At 35.8% G+C, this 14,427-nt stretch overlaps 2 protein-coding genes across 2 annotated transcripts in view; one reads left to right on the top strand and one right to left on the bottom strand.

Annotated features, from left to right (window-relative positions):
- ppan (peter pan homolog) overlaps positions 1–14,427 on the bottom strand; it is a 70,984-nt gene that overhangs the window by 31,049 nt on the left and 25,508 nt on the right. The gene's annotated exons all lie outside the window — the stretch shown is intronic.
- LOC129430967 (hemicentin-1) overlaps positions 1–14,427 on the top strand; it is a 21,485-nt gene extending 7,058 nt beyond the window's left edge. Inside the window, exons 5-18 of the mRNA XM_073857897.1 lie at positions 1,444–1,692; positions 1,791–2,114; positions 4,001–4,255; positions 4,364–4,687; positions 7,018–7,272; positions 7,370–7,708; positions 10,078–10,332; positions 10,442–10,765; positions 11,705–11,959; positions 12,059–12,388; positions 12,464–12,703; positions 12,789–13,016; positions 13,141–13,395; positions 13,593–14,427. Of these exons, the coding sequence (XP_073713998.1) occupies positions 1,444–1,692; positions 1,791–2,114; positions 4,001–4,255; positions 4,364–4,687; positions 7,018–7,272; positions 7,370–7,708; positions 10,078–10,332; positions 10,442–10,765; positions 11,705–11,959; positions 12,059–12,388; positions 12,464–12,703; positions 12,789–13,016; positions 13,141–13,395; positions 13,593–13,750 (3,791 nt within the window). The 3' untranslated portion in view covers positions 13,751–14,427. The remainder of the gene's footprint in view (positions 1–1,443; positions 1,693–1,790; positions 2,115–4,000; positions 4,256–4,363; positions 4,688–7,017; positions 7,273–7,369; positions 7,709–10,077; positions 10,333–10,441; positions 10,766–11,704; positions 11,960–12,058; positions 12,389–12,463; positions 12,704–12,788; positions 13,017–13,140; positions 13,396–13,592) is intronic.

Below are 14,427 nucleotides of genomic sequence, written 5' to 3'. Positions count from 1 at the left end.
ATCTGAAATCGCTGTTAGTTTGAATCGATTTTAACATGCATTTTAAAAAGCAACACTCGTCAAACATAATTATTATATATATTCTTTATTATCATGGAAATACCTAAAAAAGGTTTGAAGAACAGCAATATAAAAATATCTTTAAGCCATTTCCTGGAGCTGCGTGTCATTATAGCTGCGTGTGTATTGTTATTTGTCTACAGTGTATTTTGAGTTTCTGCACGAGAGCGCAGATGTAGCGGCATTTCACCGTAATTCATTGCGAAGCATAGCAAGCATTATCAGCCGATCGATTGGAGCATCCCTAACAAATTGTGATCAGTGAAGGACAGCTGGTCAACAAAGATTTCTCAGAGGTTTCTGGTTGTTTTGCATGGTGTAATGGTTGTGTTGCCAAGTTTAACAGAGAGGTCGTGCTGTTCCTTGGGTTATTCCAGAAATACAAGCAGCTCAGTCTAAGATAGGTTCAGCTGGAGGTGATGTTTCTTCATCCAAGCTGAGATGTCTTCTAAACAGGCTTTAATGCGTGCTGATGGATCATTTTGGTGAAATAAGAAGTAGATCTGGGTGTCATCCACACAACAGTGGTAGAAAAAGCCATACGCCTTTATGATAGATCTTAAAAATGTTGTGTAGATGCAGAAAAGAAAAGGTCCACGTACTGGTCCCTGAGGGACCCCAGTGGGCATCTAGTGAGCTGTGGACAATGCACCCCTCCATGACACCCTAAAGGATCTATCGGGGAGGATTTTAACCATAGGAGAGGAGTACCTGTGATCCCTAGCGATGATAGGGTGGCTATCGCATGGTTGACTGTGTCAAAGGGTGCGACAAGTCTAGCAGAATCAGGACAGAAGAGAAGTTGTAACATTGCTGATGGATGATGTTTTGTTAGTAAAAAAATTTGCAAAGTTGTCAGCTGACAAATTAGAAAGTGGGTGGCGGGGGAAAGCGGAGAGAGTTGAAAGTTTTGATCAGGGATTTCAATAATTTAATAGTACATTAGCATGTTTAACTTTAAAAACATTTAGTTTTCATTTGTTTAAAAAATAATTCAGTAGTATTTTACGTTGCTATTGTTATTATTACCTGTTATTGAAGCTATATCTATATATTCTTTTGTTGGTACATAAAACCTATCTGTCCATTTTGCATTAGTTCTCAGGATTCTGATATACTGTAGTGTTGTGTAATGGTCACATCATTCAGATTAAACAAATAAAATATATATTTTGTGTTTAAATTAGTTTACATTTAATTTTCATTTGATGATTTAATTGCAATTGATGGTTTTTAACTCTGTAATTCTATCGCAAACCACCAGGGGTCCACGGACCTTAGTTTGGGACACCCTGACATAATGTTTATGTTTTTATGCTACTGCTAAAACATTTTCACAAGAAATATTTACATAATTTCATCAGCATTCGTTCTCTTTGGCAGACTGCCCTATTTTCTTCAGCCCACCTGCGGTGGTGGTTGAATATGGAGAACCAGTCTCAGTGAACTGTCTCACCAACATCACACACGAGAGTTTAAGTTGGGAAAGGTTCGAAACAGAAGAGGAGACGACTGAGAACGGGTGGAGCTCCTTGACTCTAAATGAAACAGCAGACTGGTATACACAACCGTCTTGTGCCATCGTCTATGATGAAACACAATGTTCGAAGAATCTCTCACTTACTGTTTACAGTGAGTTTTCTTTGAAAGTCTCAAAATAATGCAGATGTTATTTATAGGAATGCAGCCATGACTGTAGATATCAAAATCTTTAAAATCTTCTTTCACAGAGACTCCAGACAGTGTGTCTATTAGTACAGTGGATAACAAAATCATAGAGGGCATCAAGTATGAGCTCCAGTGTGATATTGTGAATGTGGCTCCTGTTGAGAGTCTCATTGTGAAATGGTTTAAAGAAGAAACAGAGTTGCATAATGAGACCTTCACTGACACCATTAAGACTCCAGTGAATGTCACATCTAAACTTCAGATCACTGCAAACAGATCTGATGATGGAGCTCAGTACAGATGTGAAGCAGAGCTGGAACTGGGAGCAGATGGACCTCAACCTCCTCCTATTGTGACATCAGAACCTCTCAACATCCCCATATCTAGTAAGTTTATGAATTGTTTACCAGGTTTATTACAATCATTACAGTTAAACTTTGGCATGCTGTACTGTAACTCATCCTGCACCTTAAAGTGATCACAAATGACTTCAAAAATGCGCATTGAAAGTTATTCAGCTATTCTGCATCCTTTTCTATCATCATCTGAAGCAAGATCTTTAACCTTCAAAAACGCTGATTATTATTCCGGAGGTCAAACAGAATTTAATATGACCTTTTTTATTTCTGTGATACTGCCATAGGAATATACATTGTGTAAACATAAAAATGAAATAGACAGAAAATATGTTTTAAAAGAAAATATATCTACTATGGATGGTCTCAATTAGGTGTCTGAACTGAACTTCCGGTTTGTATTTATTTATCGGTCTGGGTTCTTGGTATCAAAAATAAACTACTGTAAAAAGACTCTTCTGCATTTATTCCAAAAATACTGGGTTACTTTATATTAAAATGTTTATGTTTGACCCAACATTGGATACAAACAACCCAGCACAGGTTAAATGAAATAACAACCCAGTGGGTTGAGTCTGTTCTTTTTTGACCCAATGCTAGGTTGAAAATAAGCCAGCATTTTTATGTATTTGATTGATTAAAGAATATTTTTGATGAATATGGTCTACAAGACTATTGACCCTTCGCTACACTCTTAGAACAAATATGTTAAAAACAACACATTAGTGTTGATTCTGGGACAACACGCTAAATGCGTTGTCCCAGAATCCACTGTGTTGTTATTGAAACAACACGTTTTGTGTTACTTTTAACACAACTTGTGTTATATATTAGCACAAAATCAACACAAAATGACACATAATCTGTTAAAATTACACATAATATGTTAAAAGCTTAACGCACAAAGATTTGTACTGTAGCTAGGCGCCGGAGGTCTGTCAAGCTTTCAAGCAAGGTATACATGCCGAAGCATGCGTATGTATTGTGTAAATCTGATACCCAGGTATCCTAAAAGTTTGGACCAAAACCTAAAACCCAAGGGGATCAAGCAATGTTGAAGGCCTCATTCAATGTAGACAGGATTAATGAATGCAAATATGTTTGCTCCAATGTAAGAGCATCCTAATGTTAACTAGCTAGCTAACTCAGCAAATCATTGCTTGGAAATAATGACGTTTTTTGTTCATAATGCATACATTTGAATGTAAAATAAGATAATTAAAGGCAAGACAGAGGGTGACTGACATATTTTCAAAAATATTTTAGCATTTTGTTAATAGACGGCCTACCCCTGAGTACCCCAATCTGATCGCGGCTCTACCGGGGTTAAGTTAGTTCTATAAGCGTGAGAATGTAATTATTGCGAAGTGGTCAGGCTAATGTCTTGTGAGTATTCCACTGTTTGATTTATAATCATTAGATTTTTTTTTTTTTACAAATTTCACTTACCCTGCTGTGCATGAACAAAGCTGTTCCTCAATTTGTGTGTTTTCCATTCGAATGGTCAGCATATGAGGCGGCTGCTGCTTGCGCTGCTTTAGTTTCAATTTTGATTAAATTATTTTCTAATCGGTTGCATTTTATGTTGTGGATATATCCCTTGAATGCTTTTGGTTATTTTTTAGTAATTTAATTAAACACAAAACAAATAATTAAAAAAAGAATACAAATTTTGATTAGACAAAATTATGATTTGCAACAATTTTTTATTGTTAAACATGCTGAAAAAGATTCAAAAACTTTCTATTTTTATGCTACATTTATTTTTTGTTAAAAGCATAAAATTTGGATTTTTCTAACATAATCGCTTATGCAAACATTATTGTAAGTTTGTAAATGTTATTTGAATTTTATGCTTTTATTCTTTGCTGTAAACTTACTGATTTAAATCACATCCTGCTCTTATACCTCAACAGGTTTATCCAGTTTGCTTCAGCTCATCCCACCGAGAGTTGTTGTGGAGTACAGCAGATCTGTTTCAGTGAATTGTAGCACTGATGTCACCCACGATGGGATTGGCTGGAATGCCAGTGATGGATCAGTACCTGAGACCAGAGACAAACTGATCACTTGGGAAGTGTCCAACCTGAGACGATGGGACATACGGCCAAAGTGCTATATAAACTATAAAACTAAAACACATGAAACTGAACTACCAGTCACGGTTTACAGTGAGTTTCCATGTTATTGGCATTAACTTTTGATTCTCTGAAATACAGAATATAATATCTACAGTACATTCATTGATGTAATATCATTTTTTTTATCTTCTTTCACAGAGACTCCAGATAGTGTGTCTATTAGTACAGTGGATAACAAAATGATAGAGGGCTTCCAGTATGAGCTCCAGTGTGACATTGTGAATGTGGCTCCTGTTAAGAGTCTCATTGTGAAATGGTTTAAAGAAGAGACAGAGTTGCATAATGAGACCTTCTATGACACCATCAAGACTCCAGTGAATAAAACATCTAAACTTCAGATCACTGCAAACAGATCTGATGATGGAGTTCAGTACAGATGTGAAGCAGAACTGGAACTTGGAGCAGATGGACCTCAACCTCCTCCTATTGTGACATCAGAACCTCTCAACATCACTGTATCTAGTAAGTTTATGAATTGTTTACTAGATTTATTACAATCCTTACGGTTAAACTTTGGCATGCTTTACAGTAACTCATCCGGCACCTTAAAGTGATCATGAATGACTTCAAAATTTGTAGGGGTGCTGTTGAGGAAAGGTTACTAGTGCCCTATAACAACAACACAGAATATATGTGCAGTACCCTGGCAATCCCCCAAAACATTTTCAATGCGCATTGAAAGTTATTCAGCTATTCTGCATCCTTTTCTAACATCAACTGAAGCAAGATCTTTAACCTTCAAAAACGCTGATTATTATTCCGGAGGTCAAACAGAATTTAATTTGACCTGTTTTATTTCTGTGATACTGCCAAAGAAATGAACACTGTTTAAACATAAAAATAAAATAGACAGAAAATATGTTTTAAAAAAAATATCTACTATAGATGTTATACTATAGATGATTTAATAAAAAATCTACTATAGATGGTTTCATTGTGTGTAGATGTAACATTCATTAAAGTCTACTGGAAGTTGCATTTAGCCCACAAGCCGTTTGTTTATGTTGTTGCTGTTGAAACCGTCTGTAGGTTTAAAAAATATGATCATTCTAAAAAATACTGGGTTATTTTCAATCCAGCGTTGGGTTAAATTAAAATGTTTATGTTTGACCCAACAATGAATTAAAACAACCCAGCACAGGTTAAATGAAATAACAACCCAGTCAGTGGGTTGAGTTTTTTTTTTTTTTGACCCAACGCTAGGTTGAAATAAGCCAGCATTTTTATGTATTTGATTGATTAAAGAATAGGTTTGATATGGTCTACAAGACTATTGATCCTTCGCTAAGCCACACCTGAAAACCGTCAAAGGTCAAGTGTGGTTTAGCGACCATAACTAGGCACGGGAGGTCTGTCAAGCTTTCGAGCAAGGGATACATGCCGAAGTGTGCGTATGTATTGTGTAAATCTGATACCTGGTATCCGAAAAGTTTGTACGGATGGTGGAATTTTCCCCTTCCCAACACCTAAAACTCAAACAATGTGAAAGGCCTCATTCACTACTAACTAAATGTCGACAGGATTAACAAAAACACATACGTTGGCTTCAATGTAAGAGCACCCTAATGTTAACTACGTAGCTAACGCAGCACATCATTGCTTGGAAATAAGGATGTTTTTTTGTTCGTAATGCCTACATTTGAACGTAAAATAAGATGATTAAAGACAAGATGGAGGCTTACTGACTTTCAAAAATGTTTTAGCATTTCGTTAAAGGAATAGTCTACTCATTTTCAATATTAAAATATGTTATTACCTTAACTAAGAATTGTTGATACATCCCTCTATCTTCTGTGTGCGTGCACGTAAGCGCTGGAGCGCGCTGCGACGCTTCGATAGCATTTAGCTTAGCCCCATTCATTCAATTGTACCATTTAGAGATAAAGTTAGAAGTGACCAATCACATCAACGTTTTTCCTATTTAAGACGAGTAGTTATACGAGCAAGTTTGGTGGTACAAAATAAAACGTAGCGCTTTTCTAAGCGGATTTAAAAGAGGAACTATATTTTATGGCGTAATAGCACTTTTGGGAGTACTTTGACTCGCCTGAAAAGTCCGCTCACCTTCTCCCTCTCATAATGGGAGAGGGAGGGTGTTACTGCGCCGAGTCGAAGTACTCCCAAAAGTGCTATTACGCCATAAAATATAGTTACTCTTTTAAATCCGTTTAGAAAAGTGCTTCGTTTTATTTTGTACCACCAAACTTGCTCGTATAACTACTCGTCTTAAATAGGAAAAACGTTGATGTGTTTTGTCACTTCTAACTTTATCTCTGATTGGTACCATTGAATGAATGGGGCTAAGCTAAATGCTATCGAAGCGTCACAGCGCGCTCCAGCGCTTACGTGCACGCACACAGATGATAGAGGGATGTATCAACAATTCTTAGTTAAGGTAATAACATATTTTAATATTGAAAATGAGTAGACTATTCCTGGGGCTTAGCAAAGAGTCAGTTGTCACAATTAAATAAACAAATATTTTGGTTATTTTTTAGTAATTTAATTAAGCACAATACAACTAATAAAAAAAAATACTCATTTTGATTTGACAAAATTATGATTTGCAAGAACTGAATTGTTAAACATGGCGAAAAAGGTTTAAAATCGTCCTACTTTTCATTCTAGATTTATTTTTTGTTAAAAGCGTAAAATTAGTATAATATTTTTCCTAACATAATCGCTACTGCAAACATTATTGTAAGTTTGAAAATGTTATTTGAATTTTATGCTTTTATTAGTTGCTGTAAACTTACTGATTTAAATCACATCCTGCTCTTATACGTCAACAGGTTTATCCAATTTGCTTCAGCTCATCCCACCGAGAGTTGTTGTGGAGTACGGCAGCTCTGTTTCAGTAAATTGTAGCACTGATGTCACCCATGATGGGATTGGCTGGAATGCCAGTGATGGATCAGTACCTGAGACCAGAGACAAACTGATCACTTGGAAAGTGTCCAACCTGAGACGATGGGACATACGGCCAAAGTGCTATATAAACTATAAAACTACAAAAAATGAAACTGAACTACCAGTCACGGTTTACAGTTAGTTTCCATGTTATTTGCATTAACTTTTGATTCTCTGAAATACAGAATATAATATCTACAGTACATTCATTGATGTAATATCAAATTTTTTAAATCTTCTTTCACAAGACTCCAGATAGTGTCTCCATCAACACAGTGAATCACAGAGGACCAATGATAGAGGGATCATGGTATGAGCTCCAGTGTGATATTGTGAATGTGGCTCCTGTTAAGAGTCTCATTGTGAAATGGTTTAAAAGAGAGACAAAGGTGAAAACTGAGACTTTCAATGACACCACCAAGACTCCAGTGAATGTAAGATCTACACTTCAGTTCACGTCTGACAAAGATAATGATGGAGCTCAGTACAGATGTGAAGCAGAGCTGAATCTGGGAATAGATGGACAACCTCCTCCTAATGTGACATCAGAACCTCTTAGCATCTCCGTATATAGTAAGTTAATGGTTTACATGCAATAGATGAACTACATTATTGTGAATAATTTATAGCAATGGCCATCAAAATTAAGATGCATTTTTTTAAAATATATTTACAATAATGTACCATATAAATGAGTTTGATAAATTATTTCTTATAAAACATTTGGTATTAGAGTAAAAGGGTGAGCTTGACAAATACAGTCACACTGGACTTGGGCGGTCCTTATGGTCTGATTCACAATTATACATTTCCTTTGGTGTGTAAGTGTGTATAAGTTATTGGCGAGTTATTGTCTCCAACGTAAATCTATTTTCTTGAATTACAAAATACACACGGAGTGTAGGCAAACAGTTTACTTCCTGGGCCTGTTGACGTGGACAAGACCGACATTATCATAATTCCTCCCACTTTTAAACCTGTAAGTTAACTCCTGTTAGCATTGCATTGTGAGCGAATCTTTCAAACATGGTAAGAAGCGTCACATTTCCAGCTGACGTCAGAGGTATTCAGGCCAATCACAACGTACAGATTAGCTGGCCAATCAGGGACACAGCACTTTTTAGATCGTTGAGTTTTGTACAAAATTCATGCGTTTCAGGAAGACAGGGTAATCTGGAGCTACAAAAATGTATGGTATATAGAAAATAATGTGTTTTTAACCATAAACCACACAAACAGATTCTATCATCCCAAATACACAAAATAACATTGTTTTTAGCAATGAAATAAAGATGCAATTTGTAGAACCCACTGCTAGAGGGCGCACAATCAAAACAATAACAATGACGTAGATTAATGATGCTCTGAAGCAGCGTGGAATGTTGGGATTTGTTGACTTTAACTTTTGAAATCATGTTAACAGACGAGGTAATCAAGTTTTATAAATGTTGTGTTTGTTGACATAGTTTAATTTAATTTATTTCATGTTTCATGTAATGTTAGTCATAGATGTTACAGTATCAGTCCAATACGATGGTGTGTTAACACAGCACAGAATTAAGTATTCAGATTAACAAATTTACCATAAACAAGCGACAGACTTTATTACTTCAGCATTTGTCCACGATTGTTGTCGTGTACACAGTTTCTACATCAGTAAAGGCGGTATCAAAGGGTCAGGTGGATATTAACATCATTGACAGGCGACTGCACTGCCCCATGTTACTGTTTAGGGCAGCAATTTTCTCATAATTTACAAGTAGTTGAAAACATTAGAGATATTGTTAGTAATCAGCTGGAAAAAATATATAACACAGGACTAGTGCTTTCTGGATATTTTACTGCAAATATCTTACAAATTGTCCCTTTAAGGTACAGATATGTAGCTTTGAGTTACTAATTTGCACGCTTTTGGTACAAATGTGTACTTTTTGAAATTGACAACTTTTGTACCTTGGGTTAGGGTTAGTTCTGAAAGTGCAGACCCCTGCAGCAAATCGAAAAATATAACATGCTTTAAAGTTTTTTATTCACACATCATGGATTCTGACATGCTGCTATCTTTTATTGTTATTGTACAAAATTGGATTGTGCAAAACTGTTTTCGTTTTTCATCCACCTAAGACACGGAGTTAAAGGTCCCGTTCTTTCTTTGTTTTTGAAGCTTTGATTGTGTTTACAGTGCGCAATATAACATGTGTTCAGGTTTCATGTGTAAAAAAAAGTGGTATTTTTGACACAATTTACTTATCTGTATAACGCTGCTTTCATTGTCCTAAAAACGGGCTGATGTCTTCCTTGTTCTATGAAGTCCATCTTTCAGAAATACTTAATGAGTTCTGATTGTGTAGTTTGTTTAGTGTGTTGTGATTCGATAAGCTTGCTGTTAGCTTCACTGGCAACTGACGTATTCCTGTGGGTGGAGTTTAGTCAAAAAACTGTTCTAGTGACATCATCAAAGCAGGAACTAAAGGGCTGTAGTCCAAACCGGCCGTTCGCTGTAGGCTTTGAAAGAGGAATTCTGTTAAAGAAAATATATTGCCTGGCAGTGAACTTTGATCTTTATCATTTTACAGCTATTATTTATGCTATTATAGCAACATTACACGATAATTAGGGTTTAAAAAATGGGATCACATTCAGGATGTGTTCATTTTAACTCATTGTTTTGTGTTAAACTATTTAACAAATTATATGTTGTTTTTAACACATTATGTGTCATTTGAGTTCATATAAATAAAAGGGACAACACAAAGTTGTTCAAAAAATAACACAGAGATGTGTTAAGTTAGGGACAACACACTAGATGTATTATTTAACACATTCGTTTTAAGAGTAAATGTGACAGAATGCACATTTGTTATTTCTTGTGGATGTCTTGCTTTTACTTTGTGCTATAACTTCATTGTAAATCACACTCTACTCTTCATTATATTAAACAGGTTTTTGCGATTTTCTTCAGTTCAGCCCACCGAGTGTTGTTGTGGAGTACGGCAGCTCTGTTTCAGTGAATTGTAGCACTGATGTCACCCATAATGGGATTGGCTGGAAAGCCCCTGAAGGATCAGTACCCATGACCACAGACAAACTGATCACCTGGAAAGTGTCTAACCTGAGACGATGGAACGTACAACCGATCTGCTATATAAGTACTAATTGGACCAAGTGTGTATCACTTCTTCCAGTGCTTATTTACAGTGAGTTTTCTTGCTAGTGATATTTTGCCATTCAATTTTATAAGGTATGTAATTGATCATCTCTCATCTCTGTAGCTACAGTATCAGACTCTTTAACTCTTCCCCTACAAGACTCCAGACAGTGTGTCTATAAATAAAGTGGATTACAAAATCATAGAGGGCTTACAGTATGAGCTCCAGTGTGATATTGTGAATGTGGCTCCTGTTAAGAATCTCATTGTGAAATGGTTTAAAGGAGAGATAGAGGTGAAAGTTGAGACATTCACTGACAACATCAAGACTCCAGTGAATAAAACATCTAAACTTCAGATCACTGCAAACAGATCTGATGATGGAGTTCAGTACAAATGTGAAGCAGAGCTGAAACTGGGAGAAGAGGGACCTCAACCTCCTCCTAAAGTGACATCAGAGCCTCTCAGGATCACGGTACATGGTAAGTTCATGTATTGTTACGTTTAAAAGATAAACTAAATGTCTAATTTGTATTTACCTTTGGCATAACATCTATCCATTGGAAGTTATTTTTAAACCCATTAGGCACCTGTCCTGAACACCATTAGTGTGATAATACTATAAGAACCACTCAGAAAACATTTGCAATACCTTGCCAACTGCTTCAAACAGTTTTATAAAAAAATCTTTGAGTGATTGTGCTAATTTATAGCAATGATCATGAAAATTAAGATATATTAAATATATATATATTTTTTTTTTTTTTTTACAATAAATGTACCATACTACATTAGTTTGATAAATTATTTCTCCTTTAAAAAAGACTGAGCATGACAAATACAATCAGAGCTTAATGCTGTGGTCAAGCAGGACTTGGGCTGCCACTGAGACGGTAGTTTAGAAAGTCCCTAAAATGTACTATTTAGGTAAAGATTTGTAGCTTTGAGATACCAATATGTACATTTGAGGTACTAGTTTGCACCTTTAAGGTACAAAGGTGTACTTTTTAAAAAGGCACAAATGACAACATTTGTAACTTTAATTCTGAGAGTACAGAGCCCGATATATGGGCAGCAAATGAATATGATATCACATGCTAAAGTGTTTTTTATTCACACATCATGGATTCTGACATGCTTCCATCACTATAGTTGCTTGCTTTTATTATTATTGTACAGAATTGATTGTGCCAGACTGTTATTATCAGTTTTCCATCCACCTAAGAAGGACACACAGTGACATATCAGTCATTTTTTGGTAAAACGTCCTTATGTGAAACAACTTTGAGGGCAAAATTCACCAAACTTGGACTATGGAATGTGACAGAATGCACATTTGTTATTTCTTGTGGATGTCTTGCTTTTATTTTGTGCTATAATGCCATTGTAAATCACACTCTACTCATCTCTGTATTCAACAGATATTTGCGCTCTTCTTGAGTTCAAGCCACCGAGTGTTGTTGTGAGGTGCGGCAGCTCTGTTTCAGTGGATTGTAGCACTGATGTCACACATGATGGGATTGGTTGGGAAGCCCCTGTAGGATCAGTACCATTGACCGCAGACAAACGGGTCACCTGGAGAGTGTCTAACCTGAGACGATGGGACATACGGCCACAGTGCTACATAAACTACAATAGACAACAATGTTCAATTTTACTCCCAGTCACAGTTTACAGTGAGTTCCTATGTTATTGTCATTGATTATTATCTGAAATACAGAATATAATATCTACATTCATTGATGTAATATAATAATAATAATCTTCTTTCGTAGAGACTCCAGATAGTGTCATCATCAACACAGTGAATCACACAGGACCAATGACTGAGGGATCAAAGTATGAGCTCCAGTGTGACATTGTGAATGTGGCTCCTGTTAAGAGTCTCATTGTGAAATGGTTTAAAGCAAAGACAGAGGTGCACAGTGAGACCTTCAATGACACCATCAAGACTCCAGTGAATAGAACATCTAAACTTCAGATCACTGTAGACAGAGATGATGATGGAGCTCAGTACAGATGTGAAGCAGAACTCGAACTGGGAGCAGATGGACCTCAACCTCCTCCTAAAGTGACATCAGAACCTCTCAACATCACCGTACACTGTATGTTATCAAAAATGTCCTGACAGCCAAAATAAGCACGGTATTGTTTTAATAATCTCAATGTTCTTCTTTAAGATAAACCACAAATAAGATCTTGCAAAGACTGGGCACCAAAGACTGGGAGCTTTTTGAGTTCCTATCCATCAAGGCTTTATTCAGTTGTGGGTAACCCTCAACCAAACATCAGTTGGAGGCTTAGATCATCATCTATCAATAACCATACAATTCTTAACAAAAATTATTCTGGCCGGTATACAATGATTGCCAGCAATACATATGGTGCATCCAGCTGTGAAATAAACATCACAGTAGAGTGTGAGTGTTCTCCAGGAAAACTGCTATATAAAACTTGATTGCTTTGTCTAATCTGATATTGAAGATTGTTTTTCACTCTACACAGATCCTCCAACGCTGAACTGCAGTAAACAATTTTACCAAATTAAAGAGAATGAACCCTTTCCTTGTTTAGCTGACGGACTTCCAAAATCTGTTATCTCCGTCTACAAAGCTGATGGAAAAGTTATCCAGTTTCCATTTACTCCCCGCTGGAATGACAGTGGTTTATATAATGTAACTGCAAGTAACAAACATGGACATGCATATCATCAATTTAATCTCAGCATCCTGTGTATGTTTTAATTATTTTATTCCACCGAGAAACTGTTAAAATTTTAATCACGTGCACGTCACAATGTTGTTATTTGTTATGTTTGTACTAAATTATTCACACTTATTTTAATCTTTTAACACAGACGCCCCAGTATTTGACACGAGTGAAGACAAATTTGATGTGGAGGAAGGTAGCAGTATAACTCTAAAGTGCATTTTCTTTGGTAACCCAGAACCTAATATGTGGTGGACCTTTAAAAATCAGAACATCACCACTGGGGGGCGCAACAACGCCATAAACATTACGAAAGCCACATCTGTCGACGCTGGCGTTTACACGTGCAGTGCCACGAATCAATTGGGACGCAAAGATAAAATCTTTACTGTGGAGATAAAAGGTTAGATCTACTGTAAAAAAAATATAAGATCATATGATAAAAACATATTTGTCGATTTAAATGAGATATTGTATGACAGTTATCTAAACAAGTTTGAATTAAGTGCTAATGTCTTAAATCTATTCACACAAAATGATTACGTCATGTCAATGCAGCTCTTCATTAATCTACCTTTTATTTTGCTGTTTTTTTTACAGAAAAGTCTCTCATCTACATCTACGTACTCGTCATTGTATTTGTACTACTTTTGATGATTTTACTCATCTGGTTGTGGAAAAAGAGAAAAGCACAGGGATCTTACCAAGTACAGACAGAGCAAGAAATGATGCCCTTAACCAATGGGAAATCTAAATGACTCCATTGCATTGGACAAGATTATTTACCACAAAGCTTAACACTTGTATAACCCAGCTAAAGTCATTTTTTTGTGATTTACTGTTTTGTACATAAAATCAAACTACATAATGTAAAGGAAAGTGTATAAATATAACATTGACATCTTCATTGCATGAGTAAGGCCAAGACAAAGATTAAAGGGATAGGTACCCTAAAAATAAAATTCTGTCATCATTTTTATCATGTTGTTACAAACCTGTATACTTTGTTTTGATGAACACGAAGGAAGATATTTTGAGGAATGTCTGAAAAAATAATACTGTGGAAGTGAATGGGCTCCTCAGGGTATATTTCTTTGTGTTCATCAGAACAAGAAAAGTATACAGGTTGCGAACGAGAAAATGATGACAGAATTTTTTTTATTTTTGGGTGAACTATTCCTTTAATAGTTGAATTTAAACTTGAACATTATATTTTTATATGCAAGCAAACTTTGTTCTTGTTATAGCCTATATATTTCATAATGTATAACTCGTATCAGTTAAAAAAATGACAACTCACATATTTCTGTGACGTCAGTTCATCAGTTTAAGTAACATTGTTTTCTTCTGAATAATAAGTTAATATGATGTAAAAATGTAACTTTTTTTATTGATAATAATTTGGTGTTGATATTTTAATAAACGCCTTCCCCTT

Source organism: Misgurnus anguillicaudatus, chromosome 19, assembly GCF_027580225.2.
Source record: "Misgurnus anguillicaudatus chromosome 19, ASM2758022v2, whole genome shotgun sequence".
Taxonomy (NCBI): Eukaryota; Metazoa; Chordata; class Actinopteri; order Cypriniformes; family Cobitidae; genus Misgurnus; species Misgurnus anguillicaudatus.
Note: the sequence above shows the minus strand (reverse complement) of the source record. Positions and strands in the feature narration are given on the sequence as shown.